General features: G+C 41.8%; 2 protein-coding genes across 5 annotated transcripts; one reads left to right on the top strand and one right to left on the bottom strand.

Moving 5' to 3' along the window:
* The first annotated feature begins 149 nt into the window (after positions 1–149).
* Positions 150–8,873, top strand: ipo13a (importin 13a). Of its 3 annotated transcripts, none has more exons than XM_026998285.3 (21): positions 150–347; positions 938–1,063; positions 1,596–1,972; positions 2,128–2,268; positions 2,408–2,549; positions 2,867–3,033; positions 3,219–3,339; positions 3,714–3,861; positions 4,091–4,272; positions 4,359–4,385; positions 4,685–4,819; positions 4,896–5,036; positions 5,457–5,537; positions 5,684–5,821; positions 6,006–6,102; positions 6,251–6,303; positions 6,499–6,565; positions 6,658–6,716; positions 6,873–6,962; positions 7,310–7,491; positions 8,442–8,873. In XM_026998285.3, the coding sequence occupies exons 1-21, from the start codon at positions 285–287 to the stop codon at positions 8,536–8,538; spliced, it is 2,634 nt and encodes an 877-aa protein (XP_026854086.2). In that variant the 5' UTR covers positions 150–284; the 3' UTR covers positions 8,539–8,873. The 3 variants fall into 3 exon arrangements, with proteins under 3 accessions (XP_026854086.2, XP_081559869.1, XP_026854085.2); XM_081703743.1 differs by having other exon boundaries at positions 1,362–1,972; positions 5,753–5,821; XM_026998284.3 differs by having other exon boundaries at positions 1,362–1,972.
* Positions 8,874–16,276, bottom strand: fzr1b (fizzy/cell division cycle 20 related 1b). 2 transcript variants are annotated; one of them, XM_026998289.3, is made up of 15 exons: positions 15,156–16,276; positions 14,839–15,048; positions 14,476–14,577; positions 13,994–14,057; positions 13,591–13,718; positions 13,021–13,103; positions 12,672–12,777; positions 11,971–12,048; positions 11,776–11,841; positions 11,553–11,655; positions 11,068–11,249; positions 10,565–10,798; positions 10,150–10,254; positions 9,647–9,739; positions 8,874–9,355 (listed from the first exon to the last, which is right to left on the bottom strand). In XM_026998289.3, exons 2-15 carry the CDS (start codon positions 14,911–14,913, stop codon positions 9,314–9,316), a joined length of 1,461 nt encoding a protein of 486 aa, XP_026854090.2. In that variant the 5' UTR covers positions 14,914–15,048; positions 15,156–16,276; the 3' UTR covers positions 8,874–9,313. The 2 variants fall into 2 exon arrangements, with proteins under 2 accessions (XP_026854090.2, XP_026854089.2); XM_026998288.3 differs by having other exon boundaries at positions 16,035–16,276.
* Positions 16,277–20,420: the final 4,144 nt, after the last annotated feature.

Raw genomic sequence — 20,420 nt, 5'->3', positions numbered from 1 at the left:
TAAATACATGCAAGTAAGGAAGGACGTGATGTGTGATTAGTCTGGACACCATCGATGAACTGTCATGCAGCGCAACTCACGTGCGATGGAATGGGATGGGTTTATGCGTATGACACGTTCCATCTCCCACCCCCTTCTACATACTTTTCCACTCTCCCAACCACACTGCGCACAGATAAAGTCACGTTTAAATTAGTAAGGGAGAAATTATGTAGTCCATTCCGTTAAAAGATATAAAAGTTGTTTTTTTTTTATAACGGTTCAAAATAACAAAGCCGAAGAACATGTCCGCAGACCCGGTGCAGATTTCAGACTCGGCGGAGTTTACGGTGGATGCAGTGGAGAGGGTAGGGTCCGTAAAGTCCATCTGATTTCGAGAATTAAATTACTTACTAGTTTCTTCAGTGCTCGAATCAAAATAAACTGTTTGCTTGCAGAACCTGTCTACAGGTTATGAATAATTTGGTAATAGATTGTTCCAGTGCTTTGGTTCTGTCACTTTTTTTTTCCACTGAGTTTTGTATTTTTTCTTTTCTGTATAACTATTGTAAAAGTTAATGGGCAATTCGATAAGCAAATTTTAGACTATCGCTAAAGGTGAGGAACTTTGCCTTTGTCTGGCTGAAAAAAAAAAAAGAGTATAGGCCTACTTAAAAATGTCCTTTATCTTAAACCTTCAACACTTGTCTGATGCATCGTTGGGATATTTGTTGTCTAAAGCCTAGGTCAACATAGGACACTTAGGGGGTAGAAATGTAACTTGATATCCTCAGTGAGCTATACTCTACTAATAATAACTGGTAGCATGTGCAGAGTTTGGTTTGCATCCCCCCGACTTCCAATTGTATCCTTCACAACTGACATGAAGCATGTGTCTGTAGTGTAGACACAGCATGACTGAAATGTTGAAGTAGATGTCTGGTGTAATCTTGCCCAGGCTCTCCAGCAGCTGTACTACGATCCAGACATGACCCAAAAAAGCATGGCTCAAAAGTGGCTGACACAGGCTCAGGCATCCCGGCAGGCGTGGCACTTCAGCTGGGCACTGTTGAGCCCTGACAAGGTGGGTACTGGGTGTCTGGGCAGTGGGCCACCAGCTAAACCCACTGGGTATGAATCTCCAGCTGCTGACCTGAGCCTGTGTGGGTAGAAAGTTCGGTTCAGCTCCTGTTAGCTCCAGCCCTGCAGGACCACAGGATCATTCATTCCTCAAGATCAGTTTTCAGTGATAACACAGTCATAATATGTCATATTACTTTCCTGACTACTATTAGCTTTTATAACTTTAGCATTTACTTTCCATCATTATGCTGTCCCAGCATGAATATACAACTCCTCACATTTCCACTACACCTGCTTAGGTGCCAGAGATCCAGTTCTTTGGGGCCAGCACACTTCACACTAAGATCACCCTGCATTGGTCCAACCTTACCCCAGAGCAACGCGAGTCCCTCCGCTCCCAGCTCATTGCCCGGGTGATCCAGTTTGCCTGTGGACCCAAGATGGTTCTGACTCGGCTATCTGTGGCCCTGGCGTCTCTGATATTACATGCTCTCCTGGACAGCTGGCCAACTGCTGTCCCGGACCTCTTGCAGGCATTCCAGAGCGGGGACGGGGCGGCAGAGGGTGCTGCTCGGTACCTGGCATTGCTTGAGATAATAGCCGTCCTCCCAGAAGAGCTCCAGAGCAGGAGTCATCCAATGGAGCGGCGGGCCCAGCTTCAAGGTGCCCTGGCCCAGGAGTGGAGCTCTCTGTGCCCTATTCTCCACCAGCTGCTGTACCAGGATGGCTCGGAAGGCCGGGTGAAGGAACAGGTCTTGAGGTGTGTAGCGTCTTGGTTCGCCCTGGATGTGGACATGTGCAAAAGCGAGGACCTGCTGGAGGACTGCTTTGCACTTCTCAAGGAGCCTCAGCTTTTTGACACAGCTGTGGAGACCATTGTGAGTGCCCTGTCACAACCAGATTGCCAAAGGTGCGTACAAGTCAGTTTTTGGGAATGATCTGTTACTGGGGATTTGCTAGTTCAGGTATAATTCAGTGTAATTGCAGTGATGATACCAATTACCATTAGGTTCATTGGAATACTAGAACGTAATTATAAGTGTTATTATAAGTGTGTATGTTTAGGTATGCTGATACTTTGCTGAAGATGATACCCCTGGTGCTGGGTCTCCAAGAGCAACTAAAGAGGGCAGTAGAGGACAGAGACATGGAGACATCTCATGGAATTTGCCGCATTGCGGTGGCATTGGCGGAAACCCACTGCAAGTTAGACACAGAGCCATAGATACTATAACCTATACATAATTACTTAATTGTAGTTATGACATGGTAATAGACATAAAATGGTCATGTAGTATGGCGCTGCATGTATCTGTTTGGAATGTGGATGCTCTCACTCGGTCAGGACTCTGCTGGAGAAGGTGGCGCATTGGCAGGGCTTCCAGGCTCTGGTCAGTATGATTCTCTCTTGCACCAGCATCCCTGGGCACTACCCTGTGGATGAGACCTCCAGCTCTCTCACTCTTACATTCTGGTACACGCTACAGGTATGGAACAATAATTAATAGGGAAATTGTGCCTATACAAATGCCATACAATTTTTGTGTATAATATACTACTAATTACTACTAATTGCTATTTCACTCATACATCCATATGTAAAACAGAATATAAGCTCGAGTCTTGAACTGGTACTAGGTATTAGCTTTCAAAAATAATTGGTATGAATGATTTGGTCTCCTTCAACTTCAGACCTCTCAGACATCAGGCATAGCTATGAGTTCTAAACGTACTTCAAGACCAGTGAAAAGCAATAGGCTAATGTTCATTTCAGGCACAGAGAAAGGTGATCTCTGCATTGCAGGATGACATCTCGTCACTGGAGATGGAGAAGCAGACCCTCTACCTGCGGATTTACAGGCCAGTTTACTTCCAGCTTGTGGATGTCTTGCTGCTTAAGGCTCATTTCCCCAGTGAGCAGGACTACACTTCATGGTCCTCTGACGACAAGGAGCAGTTCAGGACTTACAGGTGAAAATACCACCTGGGTGGTTACCATGTTTGATGAATTCACCTTCTTTTAGAAAATCCTTTGAATTCAACAGTCTTTCAATTCAGGTTATATGGCCACTATTATATACCTTTTACCTTTAGTAGGCATGTTTAGATTTACTAATCCGTTATTGTAGTTGTAAATGATGTTTATTGGGTTACAGAGTTGACATTTCTGATACTCTGATGTACGTGTATGAGCTGCTGGGCCCTGAGCTGCTCCGTAATCTGTATGATAAACTTGGTGCACTGCTGACTGATAAGACGCTCTCCTCCTCATGGCAGGTCAGTGTCTCCCAGCATCTCTTTCTTCCCAGCAAAGAATTAACTCAATGCAGCTGGAGGATTACATATAGCCCAGTCATGCCATGCTGTGCGAGGCCATAGTTTTAGTTAAGATGGCTTTGCTCTGAATGGTCATCTATGGAAATATGTTTTTCAGGAGCAGGTCCCCATCTATGTGATGGTCACATTAATGTCATCTCTGTAACAGGGTCTGCATGCAGTGTAATTGTTGGAATCAAAAATCAACAAAGCTGAAGGCTGCAAATGGAAAAAAAAAAAACACCCTCTATTAATGCAAAATGGATATGCATCATGGAAATGTTGGAAATGTAACAGTAAAATGTTCTCCCCAAACCTATCTCTCTCTCGTGGAGGATATAGAGGCTATGCTGTTTGGCTTTCAATCTGTAGCTGAGACAGTGGACATCAGTTACTCAGATGTCATTCCTGGTCTGATTGGCCTAATCCCGCTAATCACCGCTAACAACGTTCAATTGGCAGAGACCATCATGCTTACCATAGGTACTGCACGTTGATTAAAATAACACAGTAAACATATTGCATATAAACTAAAAAGTTAAAACAAGATAATCAGTTAAGTGACTTAGTTGAGGGGTAGAGTAGAAAGTTGTTTTTCAGTCATAACTTAAATTCAGACTTCACTTTTAGCTAAAGTACTGAACAAGTAAAATATGATTAGCTTTAAAATGCTCTAGTTTTACCTGTGTGTTTTGTGCACACACACTTGTAGGTTCACTGGCGGAGTGGTTGGCGGACCACTCTCTCATGCTGCCTGGTATCCTGCGTGTAGTCCTGCAGGCTCTGTCCAGCGCCGATCTCTCTGTGGCCACTGTCTCCACCCTGAAGAGGCTCTGCCGAGAGTGTCGGCATGACCTCCGCCCCCACGCTGACAACATTCTTGCAGCCTCACAGGTATAAAGCACCATGATTGTCATTTGAGGAACAAGAGTTCACTTTCGACAGACTGACATGTCTACCTGCGGCCTTCTCTATTACAGGATTCTCTCATCAAACGGATCCATAAGGTGAGTTCAACAACCCTCTAAATCATGCTGTATGTCCACAGTGATCAGTAGTTGTTTGTATGACTTGCATTTACACGTGTCAGGGAATGACTTAGAGCTGTGGTTCCTAACTGGGTCTTCAGGAACTCTCGGCCAGTCTGCAGTTTTTTGATATGCAGATCACAGCATTACCCGACCCAACTGAACAACAATGCAGACTGGACAAGTGCAATGAATGACTTGGAACCACTGACTTAGACCTAATGAAATGTTAGTCAGTGCAGAGGTAATGGAAAGGGCTGTGCTGTATACTCCTGCAGAGTACCCAGAGTATGTGGCTCATGCAGGCACTGGGTTACCTGCTCTCTGCCCTGCCAGATGAAGAGGTCCCAGAGAAGCTCCTCCCCCTGCTCTCCCCCTACATCCAGCAGCTGGAGACTCTAACCAATCAGACGGTAACATAATGGACAGACTTTACGTGTTCGATATCAAAATACCTTATGACTGTTCTTATTGTTCCTTTGGATCCAGCCTGATCCTTCCAGTAAGCTGTCTGTTGTGCATGTGCTGGGCCTGCTCTCTGGCCTCTTCTCCACACTGGACCTGAATAAACGAGGCGAAGCGTCAGAGGTGGGTGGAGCCGGACGAACCCAGCCTCGACCCAGCAACCCGGTAGGCCACTCCGAATATCAACACGTACCTTTCACCGCTCATCTCCACAGAGTGATGGATCACTTGATCTAGACAAGCCTCCATTTCCTGAAGTTCTTCGCACACAAAAAGCATTTGGTTTTGTCATTGTACTCGTGGTAACAGATAAAACAGAAAACTGGAGTGGATCATTTTAAGTTAGCTTGTCTTTTCTGAAGTGCTATAACCTATATAAATTCATGTCATACAAGGTGCTCGGCATATACTTTGTTCAGGTCATACACAAGTTGGCAGCTAACCACAAGAAACAGACATAAAATAGCTTTCACTATTAAGGAGGGATTATTATATTGGCCTCAACAATTGCACAGGCAGGCATCTTGAAGAATGTACTGATCTGAGGAGCTAATCCATTATGGTTCCTTTGGTCTGTTCTGTTAGGTTGTAGTTGTGCTGCAGCAGGTTTTTCCCCTCATCCAGACGCTGCTGAGCAAGTGGCTGAAGGAGACTGAGGTGGTGGGGGTAAGTACACAGCTCAGAGTGCACAAGGACTTTTATTCTATTTTCTCTGCTACACAAGACTGCATAATGCATTCCAGTCTGTACATTTGCTACTGAAGTGTGCTATATGTCTCCCAGGCATTAGCCAGAGTCACTCTTCTTTACAGGCTGCGTGTGTCATGTTTGAAAAATCAATGAGGACCCTTGTCTGTGGCTTTGCCCCCCTTGTCACTCAGCTTTGTGAGCTAATTGGTCAGCTGTTCACTGTTTTCCCACAAGCCTCGGTTTTGGACCTCACACGACAGGTTGGATAAGAACATAGCAATTTGTCCTGTCAATTGTGCTACTGTAAATATGCGATAAACATTTAATATGGAATTATAGGCAGTGGTAATTTATTTCATTTTAATTCATTAATGAATTTAATATTGAAGTATTAAATGTTTTCAGTTATGGCAGAATTGAACACGTCATCTTTCTTGATCGTAGTTGGTTCATGTATTTGCTTGTGAGAAGGAACACTTCGCATCAATCACTGCCCTATTGGAACTCATTACAAATGTCACCATGTCTGTTTTTCAGCATGGTAAGGAATCACTGGGTCCTAACACAATCAAAATGTGTTATTTACTGATCTAGCGACAGGCATGTTGTTTTAGAGATTTACGGCCTTTATTTCAGTTGCATTTATATCGACAAGCTGTGTATGATAATGAATGTAAACGGTGTTCCAGGTGCCAGAGACTATCCTGATGTGGTTGATTCGTTTATGCAGCTTCATATACAGGTTTGTTTGTTTGTTTGTTTTTTACTCTAGTATGCACCTGAGACTTACCTCTGAAAAAAAGTAATAATCTAACTTGCATTTTTTAACTGAGATATTAAAAGTCATTAAAATGCATTCTTTCATAAGGAATTATTTGATTCAATTTTACTCTATGGTCCTTTCTTTGCTCTATAAAAAGGCTATTTTGTGTTGCAGGTTTTGAAAAGAAAACCAGACCTATATCTTTCAAAGGGTCTTGATATAAAAGTTGTTTTCTACTGTGGTGAGCATTTGAGTTAACCATTTCTCATTGACCAACACAGTTCAGTTGAATAAAACCGCACCAAATCAAATTTGGTGTCACTGTCTCGGTAGGAATCTTATCGTTCAAATTTCCAGAGGCTCCTACAGTGAAGTCAACATGCATATTATTTGTAAGTCATTTCCTGGGAGACCAGAAATTCCTTTACAATAATAGTCATAGCAATTTTGTTACTTCTTATTTGTGTCTAGTGATGATGTGTGTAATCGTTATCAAATGAGGGGTTGTTTCTGACTTTCTCTTATGTCTTCCATGTGGTTCTGCTCAGACCGAATTGATCTCCCACTGTGAGGACATCCCAGCAGTGAGGGAGGTGCTACAAGAGGATGGCACGCTGCTCCTCCAGACCCTGCTGGAGGTGATAGCATGTTCATTATAGCTATTTATCCTAATGTTCAATAAACGTGTTTTGCTGCATAAAAGGTTTAGGAAGACTCGAAGAGGTTGATCAGCCATTGAACTTGGGAGTTGTACTTGGTCGTTTTCAGTTAATCAATCAGTTTAATGCACTCATCCTAAAACAAAATAGACTACAAACTGGCATTGTCAACATGTTCTAGTTTTTCACATCCTCTGTTTTCACTATGCTTACATAAATGGCATATAGCAGAAAGTGACATAAGGGTATTCTAGAAACTCTGCATTCTTATATTATTGAACAGATAATTGGGCACAGACAGCAATGCAACTGTGATGTGTGTGCAGGCAATCAGTGGCCAGGCCCCGGGTGGCCTGCTGGAACACGTAGCCGAGGTGCTCTTCTCCCTGAGCCGCCGCTGCCCCAGCCTGCTGTTGGCCCAGTTGCGAGAGGCCCTGCTGCCTAATGGCTTCCCCAGCATCCTCCTCAGGCCACAGCAGAAAGATCGCTTCTGCCAGCAGGTCCTCAGGTGAAAGAGTCTCACATAGCACCAGCAGCTAATGTGGACTGCTCACACTAGTCCTAATCCCAGATTGAGTGCATCATGAATTAACGTCTGTGGTAGGGTTTTTTCCTGTGGTATTCAGTGGAGTCAAAATAATCACAAATTAAAAGGTCATTACGATTCTTCAAAACAAACTTGTATCTAATAAGCGTTTTTTAGTTGATAAGGTTAAAGGAATGGGTTTCCTCTGATCTGTGAAAATCTGAGATCTAAAATATCAGACAGCTCATCTCTTTCACATAAAAGATTCTGCTGCACAGAAATGTGTATGAAATAATCCTACAGAAGTAAACATCTTTATTTGTTTATGGTTTATGACTTTGATAATGAAAGTTACTTTAATGTGCTCTCCTGTTAGTTGTATCACGCTGTTTGAACTACTAGTACAGCGTTTCACCAGTGTTATTCTTGAAATTTTAAAAAGGCTTTGACATTTGAACTCCACTTATTCAGATATCATTTTGTTGTTACCAATATCTAAACAAATAAAACAAACTAACAAATGTGACATTTAAATTGTGGAACTGAAATGAATGCTAGAAGGCTATATCTTTATAAAAACAAGCAACGGAATTACTTATTAACAGATCAATCAAACAGATCAGTTAGATTTGCTCACCATTAACACTCCTAATTCCATCACCAGATGTTACTGTTAAATGAATCAAACAGGAGTATAGTCTGATTGCTACTGGCAACCTCACCCATTAGGAGTGACTAATGAAATTTAATGTTCAGTCCAATCTGAGTCACAGCTATATAGTTAATCAAGAAAACAACATACTTGTATTTAATGTAACTTATCCATGCGCTCTCCCAAAGTGGAGGGTTTAAGGTAGTATTAGCAGTGTTTAGCAGCAATCCTGCATATTAGACCACAGATGACTCACGGGTCAATTTATTCACCTCTCTAGGGAACAAGTAAGCAAATGGAGGATGAGGGACATCGTTAAAGAGTTTGCCCTAATGTGCCAAGGCCTACCAGGAACGGAGTTTGCTGCAAGTTATTAAACACATTGGTTGGTGTTCTGTATCTTCTAACATGAGATACTGAACGCACATGGGTGTTTCATTGGTCATTACATCTGTTAGGACAAAAAACCTGTGCAATTTTAAACTTGTTCAAAGAGGATGTGGATCTTTTAAACTAGAGTGGCATGATTTCAGAGTGTAGAGTGTAGCAATACTTTTTTTTAAATTTATGATTGAGTTGTAACAGGAAGCACTATTCTCGTGTGTCAGTAAATTGTAACTGTAATCCTAACAAAGAATAAAAAAAAGCAATAATCAGCATTGCTGTTCATTAAATTTGATCTTTCATATATTCATAAAAACCTTAGCAGGGATACTGCAGTAGTGTGTTTATTTCATATGGTTATCTGTCTGAGAACATGATCTCTTTCATATGCACTTACAAAATATTGAAAATATCAGAATGGGCCATTGCATAATAGCCTTATAATCAAGGACCATTATAACAGACATAGTTAAACCATAAAGCTTATAGTTAAACCATTTATCTTTACATATATAAACACAACGTCCTTTTGGACTTCCACATTATACAATAAGAAATATGGAACATTAATTTAACAGGAACCCATTTGTCGGGTGTGGTTTTTAAATGAAAGACAATGTTTTGGAAGGTGTGGAGAGAGACCAAATCCCCAGCATGAAAAAATGGGGTGAAGTCAGAAGTCAGAAATGTTGGGTCTTTCTATACTAAGTGTGTTCTTTCTGGTGCATGGACAAGTCAAACAGCCTTGTTCTCTGGTGTCCACCGTCATTACCGTATCCGAGTGAACAGGTTCAACACCGATTTGGATTCCTGGAGGGGGGTTGACAACAGCACATGGAAAAGCTAAAGTTAAACCAGCCTGTGTCGGTTTAACTGTGTCAATGAACAATGTAGAACTTTTACAGTCTCTGTATGCAGCTGTTACTCTTAGCTCAAACACTGGTCTTGCTACTTTGTAAGTTCTCTTGCAGATTTTGGCTAGAAAACAGGTTTTGAAATCAAGAAATCTTCAAGCAGGACAGTGACAATCATTTCAAAGCCCAAGTGAGCTAGTATTAGATAATTAGATGAGTGGTTTGTGTGTCGAGTGCGAGGTCATACCTTAGTGCAGCGTGTTTTGCTGAAGACGTTCCAGAACCTCAGCGTTTCGTCTCCTGCTCCTGTCACTATAGCCTCACCGTCGGGCGATACAGCCTGCAGGAGACACATATACGCAATCTTCATTCAGTTGCCTAAAGGTTACCTCGTTTACAGGCACAAATTCCCCAAGGATCTCAGCAGAAAATGGTATACACAAGATCCCATTTCCCATCCCCATTTACCAGTTTAGTTCACTTTACAATTCCACTGGTCCCAGTAAAATAAAGGCAAGTGATGTGGTGGGTTAAAGGATCTCAGAAAGGTTAATAATGAATGGGTTCCTTTAACTCTGATTATATGAGAGTTAAAATCAAGCTTATCCTATGCAAACCACTGAAAACAGGCAGACCAAATCAATATTTGCTTGTATAAAAATTCCAGCTGACATTTATGTTCAAATATGTGAACCAATTAATATTTGCTTTCATAACTTCAGCCAGATAGTGAATGAAGTCAGTCCTCACCAAGTACAGTACCCGATAGGAGTGCCCGGTCAGTTTGGCCACCTGCGTTAGCGAAGGGTATTTCCACACCAGGATCTGATTCTGTGAGTAGCCGTGCGTGCTGACCTGCAAGACACCCATGGAACACAGTGCACATTAGTAAAGCCTTTTGATCTCCACTGCCAAGTTTTTAAAAAGCTGACTGACTTATTTGAGTTTCACTCTCGCCACTTCACTTTTTTTGCAGCTCTGCTGACAAAAGCAAAATGAAATCCGGTAGCAAAATTAGGCCCAAAAGCTTACTTCTTCTGTGGTCGATGTTGTTAATTGATACCTATGTGCTGGCTTTATACTGTCATATTTAGGTAGAAAATAAACAAACGAGGGAAAAAAAAAATAGTGTGTGCATGTGCAAAAGACAGGCTCCCCTGCTCACCAGTTCATTTGCGTGTTTGGACCAGGCCAGGTTGCAGACCTGCGAGCCTGTGTCAGTGCTCTGGAGGGCTTGGCCCGTGAGCGTGTTCCAGAAGCGCAGACAGCGGTCAGCCGTACCCCCTCCAGATGCCAGCAGGCCGTGCTGGTGCGGTGACCAGGCGATGGCCTTCACTGCTGCCAGGTGCTCGCTGTATTGCTGCACAGGCAGCAGGCTGGAACTATTCCACACCAGCAGCTAGGGGGCAGCAGTGACACCAACCCAGTCACACAAGTGGCGGTGGTGGTGATTATACATAGCACAATAGTTACCAAAACCTTCTGGGAAGTAGAATAATACTAATAATAATAATAAAACAGCAAGTGAATGAGGTTCCATATTGGAGAAAAAGTGTGCCGGCATCCGAAGTGCTAATGTGATTCACTTTGCAACAAATTGGTCACAAGTTCTGCAACACTCACATGACCTCGTCCGGAAGCACGCCATTTCCCTTGCAGTGGCCTCACCTTGTTATCGTTCCCTCCAGAGGCAAGGTGCTGGTGGTCAGGTGACCACTTCAAGCCGCACACCTCCTGCCGGTGGCCCTGGAGCCTCCTCTCAGCAGGGGGCGCTGTACGCACATCCCGCTGCAGGATCACCCTGTCCCGGCTGCCTGAGGACAGCTGGTCCCCATTCCACGCAAGTGCCCCTGAGAGTGCAGGGAGGACATTCAGTACCTGTATCCAGTATTCAGTTCCAGCCAGTGTTTCCCCACAATGCCTGCCTAGACCTAACAATAATGCCACACTTTCGGCCTGATCCTAAATAAACCAGCCGAAATGAGAATTACCGCACAGAAAAAAATCAACTAAAATATAACATCAACAACATTCTTGTATAGAGGTCAACTTCATTAATGTTAAGGAGACTCTTTAAAAAGTTAATGTGAAGTCAATCTTGAGAGAAAAGCTCTTGAAGAGAACACCCATGGCTGTCTGGCACGCATACAAACCAACACGGGCCGAGTGGCCCTCCATGCTGGTCAACTTTCTCCCTCCAGCTGCATCCCAAATCTGCACAAAGCCTTTATGGGTTCCGACAGCAACCAAACTCCCCTATAAAGAGCAGGGCTGCAGTTAATACTGCCCTGGAACACAACAAGGTCACATCCTGCAGGACGGACAGTAAGGTCACCAAATGTATTGAGGAGAAACAGAATGGCAGTCTGCATTCACCCTCTCATTCCAGCAGACTGAGGTCACGGAGTCTCCATCTACTGATAAATCACAAAGCCTCGTCACCTGTGAAGAGTCCAGGAACAGAGTAATGAGTTAAGTCCACTGGCACATGGGTAAGAATACAAATAACTGTACATTTTCTCTTTTCTCTTTCCTTCACACACACTCACCCCCCCCCACACACCCACACACCTGGCTGGTACAGGCGCTCCACAGATAAACACAGGCCCCAAGACCAACACTCAGCAGGTTTCCAGCAGACCAATCTACCTATTCACACCACAGAACATGTACACTTCTCAGATTCACAGAATGAAATTATACCTAAAGCATCATTACACACAACAATAAAGACACTCAATGTTATTCTTTTTTTTTTTTCTTTTTTTTTTTTTTACAACTGCATCTATGGTCAATAAACTTTATAAAAATTACAAGAATGATTCAGTGGCATTTGCTTTTCTAAACAGCTGCTACATACTGGAGAAATACACATCATACAGGCAAGGGGAAAGAAAGTGAACAGCAATAGATCCACTTTGGCCATTGCTAACAGTTTGCATCATTCAAACATATGAAAACCCTGCCCACAAACAGCACACAGGCTGAAGCTGCAGGCATTATGCACAGCAGTTACTCTGCAGCACTGCTGCAATCACCTGTAACTGCTTTCCAGATTTACTACTGATGGCATGGATGACATTATTTAAGTCATAATAATATGGTAGACATTAATTTAATACCCCATAACTCTCAGGAATCGCAATTATAACAGAAATGACAATAATATATATGCAAGCCATACAGGACAAACTACTATTAATTATGATTCATGATTATTAAGCTAATATTGTGGGCAGCTTTAAAATATTCCAGAAATCAGAGCAGCACACCAGGTTAAGGTAGAAGTCATCCTGCAGCTCTGGTGCATCCAGCACCTTGAAAGGAATTTTGGAGATCTTTCGTGCTGGCTTTCGTGGTGATCGCAGCAGCTTGTGACTGCAGAGACAGGCAAACAGACACACACAGGCGCACACACACAGAGAAGACACCAGCTGAGACACATATGGTCGTGTGTGTGAGCATGAGCAAATGTGGGGAGAGGAGGGGGTAGCTTTGATGCTGATGACTAATTGCGTATATTGTAGCTTGTAGAATGACAAAAGAAATCCATTTACTGGGGAGAATCAAACAAACTGCAAGCCACCAGATTCCATGTGGAGCCTGACAATGGCGCTGTACCTTTTGTTGCTTAGAGGAGAGAGGGAATATGGGGAGACCTCATTGCCACTGTCGAAAGGCACTCTCTTTGTGTGAATGGTGTACTGAAAGATAGAAAAGAGGACGCAGGTTTATTCATGGTGACCTTCCACTCTGGTGTGGCTAATGTCATAAATAATTATAAGCATGTACGCTTAAAGGAATAGTTTGACCCAAAATGCTAACACGGCTAATAATAAATAGAAACTGGTACACACCAATAGCATACTTTTGACTGCATTAGCAAAATTGTGGCTATAGCTTTTTATTTACCATTAGCCTTTTTTATAAAAACAATACCTCAAATATACTAACTGCTAATTTTACAATAAAGCTAGTAGGGGTAGTTAGGATTATGCTAGAATGATCCTCACTGACTCTTGATGGATGAAGCAGTATTTAAACGTCTGAAGTCCACTAAACAGACAGATCAATTCAAATTTTGTTGAACAGGTGTTATGATCAATCATATAAATGCCAAAACACCTTGCTAAGTCAATACATATGGTGTGTGTGTGTGTGTGTGTGTGTGTGTGTGTGTGTGGTACCCACCCTGAATAGGCTGTGTGTGTCTTGGGTGAGGATGGCTTGCCTTCGGTCCTCTGTGTGAGGGTCGGGCACTGTCTCGATGCCCGCTCCCAGCAGTTCATTTCGCAGCAGAGCTGCATAGGCCACTGCGTCTGTAGGAACCATTCAAGAGTTAATGACGAGAGCGCAGCTCTACGATCGCGCCTGTCCTATCCAACTTGAAACAGTGTTTGGGAGTTAGAAAGCCAAACTGTTTTAACACTCATTTTGGCTGAGAAAGTTGTGAATTTGTATAAACTTCTAGTGTGTCAGAGCAGCACACAAGGAATTCAGTTCCACTGATGTCACACAGTTGCAAAGCAATGCATATACAAGACTTCAAAACTGATCTAGAGATAATGCTTCAAAAAACAAAAAAAAAAGTTACCCTTTCCAGTATCTGCACTTGCATCCTTTGACCGCTGATTCTGGTTGGGTGACCAGCAGTTTTCCTACACAATCAATCAATAAATAAACAGATAAATAAATAAACAGGGTAACTTTCTGGAGGAAACCCCTAGTTATACATCAATACTGGTGATCAGAGGTAGACATTTAAATTATGAAAGTAAAAGTTCTTAGCACAAGCTTCCTTGATTTTCTAATTAGTGCAAGCCAGCAGGTAAAATTAGTGAAATCAACTCAGTGATGGAAAACCATTTCACTGCGAGTTATACCATGTATGACCATGTACGTGACAAATAAACCAAACCTGAAACTTGAAACTTGAAAATTATCTTGCTCTGCCTGCTGGCTTACACTAAATAGAATGATCAAGAAAGTTTGAGCAAAATGCTGGTGAGAACTTTCTCTTTTGGAACTCGGAATGTCCACCTCTATAGTTGACACAAATAAAGGAAAGTGCCCTACATTGGCATAATGGAAGTTGATGCTCCAGTTGCTTCCAGCGCGAGTGGGTATGAATCTGTCCCCTGACTTAACAGTGACCGGACTGCAGGTAGCATATCCTGACTGGAGTGGTGAAATACAACAATTGTAACAGGTGGACAAGTATAACAATTTTCTTACTATCAGATAGCAAAGGTATGGATGGAATCTAGAACACACTACCTTATCCAGACCTTAGAGACCTTCTAATTCAGCAGAACATATAAGTGTGCTAAGATCTTGGACAGGGCCAAAACTTGGATGGGCTTTCACAAAGCTGACTAGTAAAAATCTAAATTAAACTGAAGATAGCCCCTAGCACTTCCAAGTGCTCTGTCTCCTCACCTTTGTCAGGTGGTCCTCGGGCACGTTCTGGTGATTGATCTGCCTAAGAAGGCGCCTTTCGTACTCCTGGTCCATTGTCCCACAAAGCCAATGCTCTGGCTGTCCCTGTCAGCCTCAGTCTCCACACGCACCTCCCCAAAAGTTGCCCATCCCTGGGCTACAATGAGGCTTAATGAATTCAGTAATGGTTCTCAATAGTCCCACAAATCACTAAAGAATCACGCAAAACAGAAATGAAAGATGTCATCCTATGTCAGTCCCTTGTCATTAAGAAAACAGTCAATATTATTATTTTAGTAAGTTTACAGACATACTACCTCAAAGTGCAAGACGCACTTCAGGCTATTTTTTAAGACGCTGCTGTTGTCTAATTGTACTGGTTTTGGTGTAACGTTTTGCTTCCGCTGATAGTTCCGGTGTACTTGTATACAGTCTACTGAACACACCACTTATCACTCTAGACATATTGAGCGTTAAGCATCATTCCAAAGATAAAAATAAAAGGTAGCATAAGTATGTCTATTGGTTGTATCGAAATCTACAAACGGTTTGGTCAGTTTCAATAATAATGAAGCAATTAACAGTAGCATATAGCTAGTCTAAACGTAGCCTACACTCTAGATATCTGCCTTGGGGAACAATAACGCTAGAGGGGTTAGATACAGCAAATCATTCACCTAACCACCGCTAGCTAGGTTGACGGCATGTCTAACGTTAACAATAGTTAGAAACCTATGTCAGCCTTTGGACTGTTTAGAGAGTTGAAAGAAAAAGTTAAAAGAAAAACTAAAGCAGTTCTGAACCCATGACAAAACTGGCAAGCTAGCTAGCTATCTGGTCAAATTCCAAATGACAGACCGAACACATTAACCAACTTGCTAACCTAACTACCTGGCTTGCTAATCTTAACCTATGATGCTGTACAAGTCAAACCATAGTTTGATCTACCCAGAAGGAATATATGGAGTTGCCATGGAAGCTAACTGGGAATCTTATCCATATCAGCAGCAAAACTAGCGTTAACAATCGCCAGCTAGTCTGCCGTCACCTTGCTAGCTAGTTAGCTATCCATCCATAACATCTCCGTGTAGTTGTCCGTTCACTGTCAGCTGTAAAACGTAACATTATGTGTTCAAGACAGGTAGCAACGATTGACAAAAACAGATAGCAAGTTAGGGTTAGCTGGCTAACGTTACCTGTTTTGCTGTTCATGAAACACACTTATATTACCGTTTATTTTGGGTAAAGTTACCCGATTTTAAAGTCATGCCAGTGTAAAAATCTTCAAGACACATGTGATGATAAGACCGGGAAACAATAGTCCTCCCTTTTAATGAATTCTTCTAGATATGTAGCTTTACTCGCCCAATAGTCGGAGCTAAAGTGATCCAATGTTTACGTTTATATCAAGATGGCGACGAAATCAGCTGCGATGAAAATAAAAATAATAAAACCTCATTTTCCATAGTGCCTGATGGGGGCACTAAATGCCTTAAACAATAAATTGGATATAACTTACAATTCTTAGCCAACAAATACTATCGCAGACAAATTTATGCAGTTTACGTGGGGTCTGTCCACCAGTAACATCATCAATAATTGCCAACAGAGTGTCTAGACAGCTGAAGACGCGGCTTCGGATTCAGTTACATTATGCAATTAGAGCAAATAAACAGTCTGGTAAGGCAATTCTGACTCAAAAAAAGAGAACCTGGAGAAAGTATGCCACAAAAATGGTTGGATGTGATTTCACACCAGTGCATTCTCTGTATATTACGCTCATCAGGAACAGGACTGATTTATCTTGAACTTATATCACCCAGTTCAGTTCATTTTTTCAGCCACTTCTGTCTGGTAGACAATACAGATGCTTACTCATCAAAACCAGCCACTTCTGATGATCTGTTTGCACTATTAAATCTCGCTGTATTACTTTATATGTACTACATGTACACTAAGCTACACAGTATAAATGTATTAGGCTTATTACAGTGACCCATGTTCAGTTATCAGTTACTGGCTTTCTACTGGTTTTCTCATTTGTTCTATTTTAAAAACTATTTGGTGTCAATTTGTGAAATATGCAGTTTTCAGACATATTAAATTGACACTACCTCCCCATAATGTGTTGCCTTCAGGAGGAGGATGCGGGGCTTTCGTGGGTGTCCAGATGGCTCCAGGTGGAACAAAAACTAGAAAGACACTGCATGGGCACACCTAAGGCTAAGGCCTTTCAGGCTATCTGGGACTGCTTCTGGATGTACGACAAGGTGCTGTCTCCTGGGGCACTTTGGTGTAGGCAAGATGCTGAAGCAGTTGCAGCAGAGGTTCTTCAGGCTGGGCTGCCGCACATATGTGGAGATGTATGTGCACCAGTGTGGACCACCCTGCAAAAAATGGACCTCTGCAGTGGATCTTGTGTTCAGCTGCCTGCCAGGGTCAGTGCATGATAGTGTGCCTGGAGCAGGGTATGTTGAGGAACCCTGTGTTCATGTTGTGCACCAGCTTGCCAGAAAGTATCAGAGTGATGTCAGTGCTAATCTTAAATGAGTATATGACTTGTGCAGCCAAGGATAACTAAGGACAGTGGGGCTGTACAACCTGCATCACAGAAAGAGCTGCTGCCTCAAATTTCCGTTGCAATGGGACAGTGTGAGCGGTATTTTGCTGGATTTTGTTGGGGTTATGAGGGTCACTGGGACGTCTGGCCTTTGGGGGGGGGGGGTGCTGTTTGGTGTCGGCTACCAGATTTAAGGAGTGGGCCAAACAGGATCATGGCAAGAACTCCCAGAATGCCATGCATCTTCCGAAAGGACTTTATTTAGTTTGATGTTGTAAATAATCAATTCCTGTATTTGTGCTTGGGTTAATTTAGTCATGTCTTATATAATTTACTTAGTACGCTTGGAGTGTGTTACCTTCACTGTGGAGTGTTTGTGTCTTACTGAACATTCACTCATTTTCCACATATAGTTATTTCCTGTTCTGGTTGTTTTGCTTTGTTTGAGTCTTGTTAAAGCCACAGTAATGAAGTTTTCTTGAACAGAAATGTTTTATCTTTACTCTGGTGGTGAGAGACTGCACCAAAAGCAGTCAGGGTCCTATCGCCACTCTTCGGTGAAAGGTGAAACTCCAAGCTAGGATAACGGACTGAAAAAATCATCAGAGTGGATCGAGGATAAGATGTATGCAACAGGTTTTCTCAAGGGATAATATGATTTTTTTAATTTTATGCAGACACTGAAACAAAATACAAAGCCTTTTCCACATGTGATTATTTTATTGAGACTAAAGCCTACCTTTCGGCAAGAAATTTGTCATACCGCCCAACCCTCTATCACACTACACTACCCAGTAGACTGTTCGTCACCCGGCCAACAGCTCAGCCAATCAGGGACGTTCAATCAGATTGTTGTCACCGGAATATTGAATTCACCTGTGTGTTCAGAGCCTTTTGTATATAAGCCTGTCTCAATCGATCATGCATTGTGAAGTATTGCCTCTAGTTTCTCTAAGCATATTGGACGTTAGTTTCTTTGATTACCTTCCTGCGTAACGTACCCTGATTTTGCAATTCTCGTTGCCGATTTTTGCTTGCCCCTTTTTTGGAATTGCTGCCTGGTTTTGGACGGCTCGTCTGGTTTTGACACGGACTGTTCTATCTCTAGGATTTGGATTCCCCTTACTTTGTTCTTTTGGTTTTGACTCTGGTTTATTCAGCTACCACTGAGTTGAACACTAACAAAGCTCCTGTTTTATATTCACGAGCGTCTGATTCTGCCTGGGCCATCACAAAATTCCACATACAAGTTGTAGCAAATCAAACAGTGAAACTTCCCTGACTATGGATAATATCTATTTATATAAAGCACTTGCTACAGTAACAAGTGCATAATGTTATGCAATTTAGCTAATTTAGTGATATAGTCCTTAAAACGTGTGTGTGCATATGGCATCAGCATGTGAAAAATAACTTATCTGATCTCTTTAATTACAGAGCAGCACCACAGCGCCTTTTCTAGAACACCAAGGCAGTGGGTATTGTAAACATGCTGTCATGTGAGCTATAAGCTTATAAGTCACTATTGTGAAAATCAGAGTTCTAATTCCACATTTTATATAGTTATTAAGTGATTGCAGTTTACTCTGGAAGGATGACATTTATTAATCAGTGAATTCTCACTCATATGATACATTAACTAATGAATGATTTCTTGATTATGATCAAATCAAAGTAGCATTATATCTTGTGTAACTACTATACACTGAAATCACCAGTATATATTGTATAGTCCATATTGTATCCTGTGTTAATATGTATATTCCATATAATTATTTATGTGATTAAGGCTCAATGCTTTCTGTTTATAGGGTATGTGTATAAACCTCTGTTTAGTTCATCACTGCTACAACTGAATTATTACTGGCCAGCTCCAAGGACATCCCTCTTCCTGCCCATGGTGTAATGTCCCTTTGTTACGTTAAACAAAACACCTGAGGACAAGTGTCTCCATCTTCTAAGAAACATATATAATAAGCAGATTTGGGGCTGGTGTTTCTTTCTGGCTGAGCATTAGTTTATATATGATTTGTCTTGAGGTCCATCCTATTTTAAATTCTTCTCACTTTTAATGTACATCAACTTTACTTTTGTTCAACAATAAATTTGTGATCCACTTCAACAATCACCATTTGTACATAGCGATTCAGTCCCGAGAGGGGACTTTCACAAACAACCAACAACAGCAGTCATTTGGGATTCTGCCTAATCATTCTAACACAAGCACCCTTCTCTTATTGTGCAAGATGTGTGTGGATGAGTTCAGGCCTGTCTAACAGAAGATCTAGCTGAGAGCTGAGGAGGTTATTAAGATCTCAGTGTGGATTTAAGGGAAAACAGCACAGCAGGTACTGACAGTGGCCTTTTCTCAAGACAGCAGCTATAAGATTGCTATCAGCTGTTAGGAACCAGGTTGACTGGTTTTTATTGTGAATACTGTCCTATGACCAGTTTAAAACCACATAAATGTAAAAACGAAAAAACACACTGGAACCATCATGCTGATTTCAGTTACCAGAGTCATACCACACTTAGTAGAGATGGCTATTCTTAACATTAAAGGGGGAAGAATATAAACATAAGATCATTTTACTTTGATATTCAGAACATAGTTTACATATCACAAATGTTAAAAAATGTAATTGTTCTATTTTTGATTTTTAATGACAGACATTGAAATTTATGAAGATGAAGAAGTGACTTTATTAGAAACACATGGTAAAATTGTAGCTAACCTCTAGCTTTCCTCAGTGGTCATTTTGTGACCACAAGTCTGCTGTTCAGGGACCACTTTTTTGGTGGTTTTATAACAGATTAAGTACATTTTCAATAAGGTTTATCTGTGGATTCTGTGGTTACACCACCATGTGTATGTCTTAAGAATTAAAGGGAGGAGCTAGAGAGATAACTAAGTGCTTACACCATGGTCTTGCTCATAAGAATGACATTCAAAGTAACAGAGCTCATTTTCACACACTTCATATTCATATGTTTTATGTTTTGAGAAAGAGTGCTTTATAAA

This window comes from Electrophorus electricus, chromosome 20 (genome assembly GCF_041902795.1).
Source record: "Electrophorus electricus isolate QZ-2024a chromosome 20, ASM4190279v1, whole genome shotgun sequence".
Taxonomy (NCBI): Eukaryota; Metazoa; Chordata; class Actinopteri; order Gymnotiformes; family Gymnotidae; genus Electrophorus; species Electrophorus electricus.
This window is presented reverse-complemented; position numbering and strand designations above follow the sequence as displayed.

Coding starts and splice junctions, on each gene's coding strand:
- ipo13a (XM_026998284.3), top strand. CDS start 285: ATGTCCGCAGACCCGGTGCAGATTTCAGACTCGGCGGAGTTTACGGTG. Junction 4,386..4,684: donor TCATCAAACGGATCCATAAG/GTGAGTTCAACA, acceptor ATACTCCTGCAG/AGTACCCAGAGTATGTGGCT. Junction 6,566..6,657: donor AAAAGTTGTTTTCTACTGTG/GTGAGCATTTGA, acceptor CTGTCTCGGTAG/GAATCTTATCGTTCAAATTT.
- fzr1b (XM_026998289.3), bottom strand. CDS start 14,913: ATGGACCAGGAGTACGAAAGGCGCCTTCTTAGGCAGATCAATCACCAG. Junction 14,058..14,475: donor TCAACTTCCATTATGCCAAT/GTAGGGCACTTT, acceptor TTGATTGTGTAG/GAAAACTGCTGGTCACCCAA. Junction 11,842..11,970: donor GGAGCGCCTGTACCAGCCAG/GTGTGTGGGTGT, acceptor GACTCTTCACAG/GTGACGAGGCTTTGTGATTT.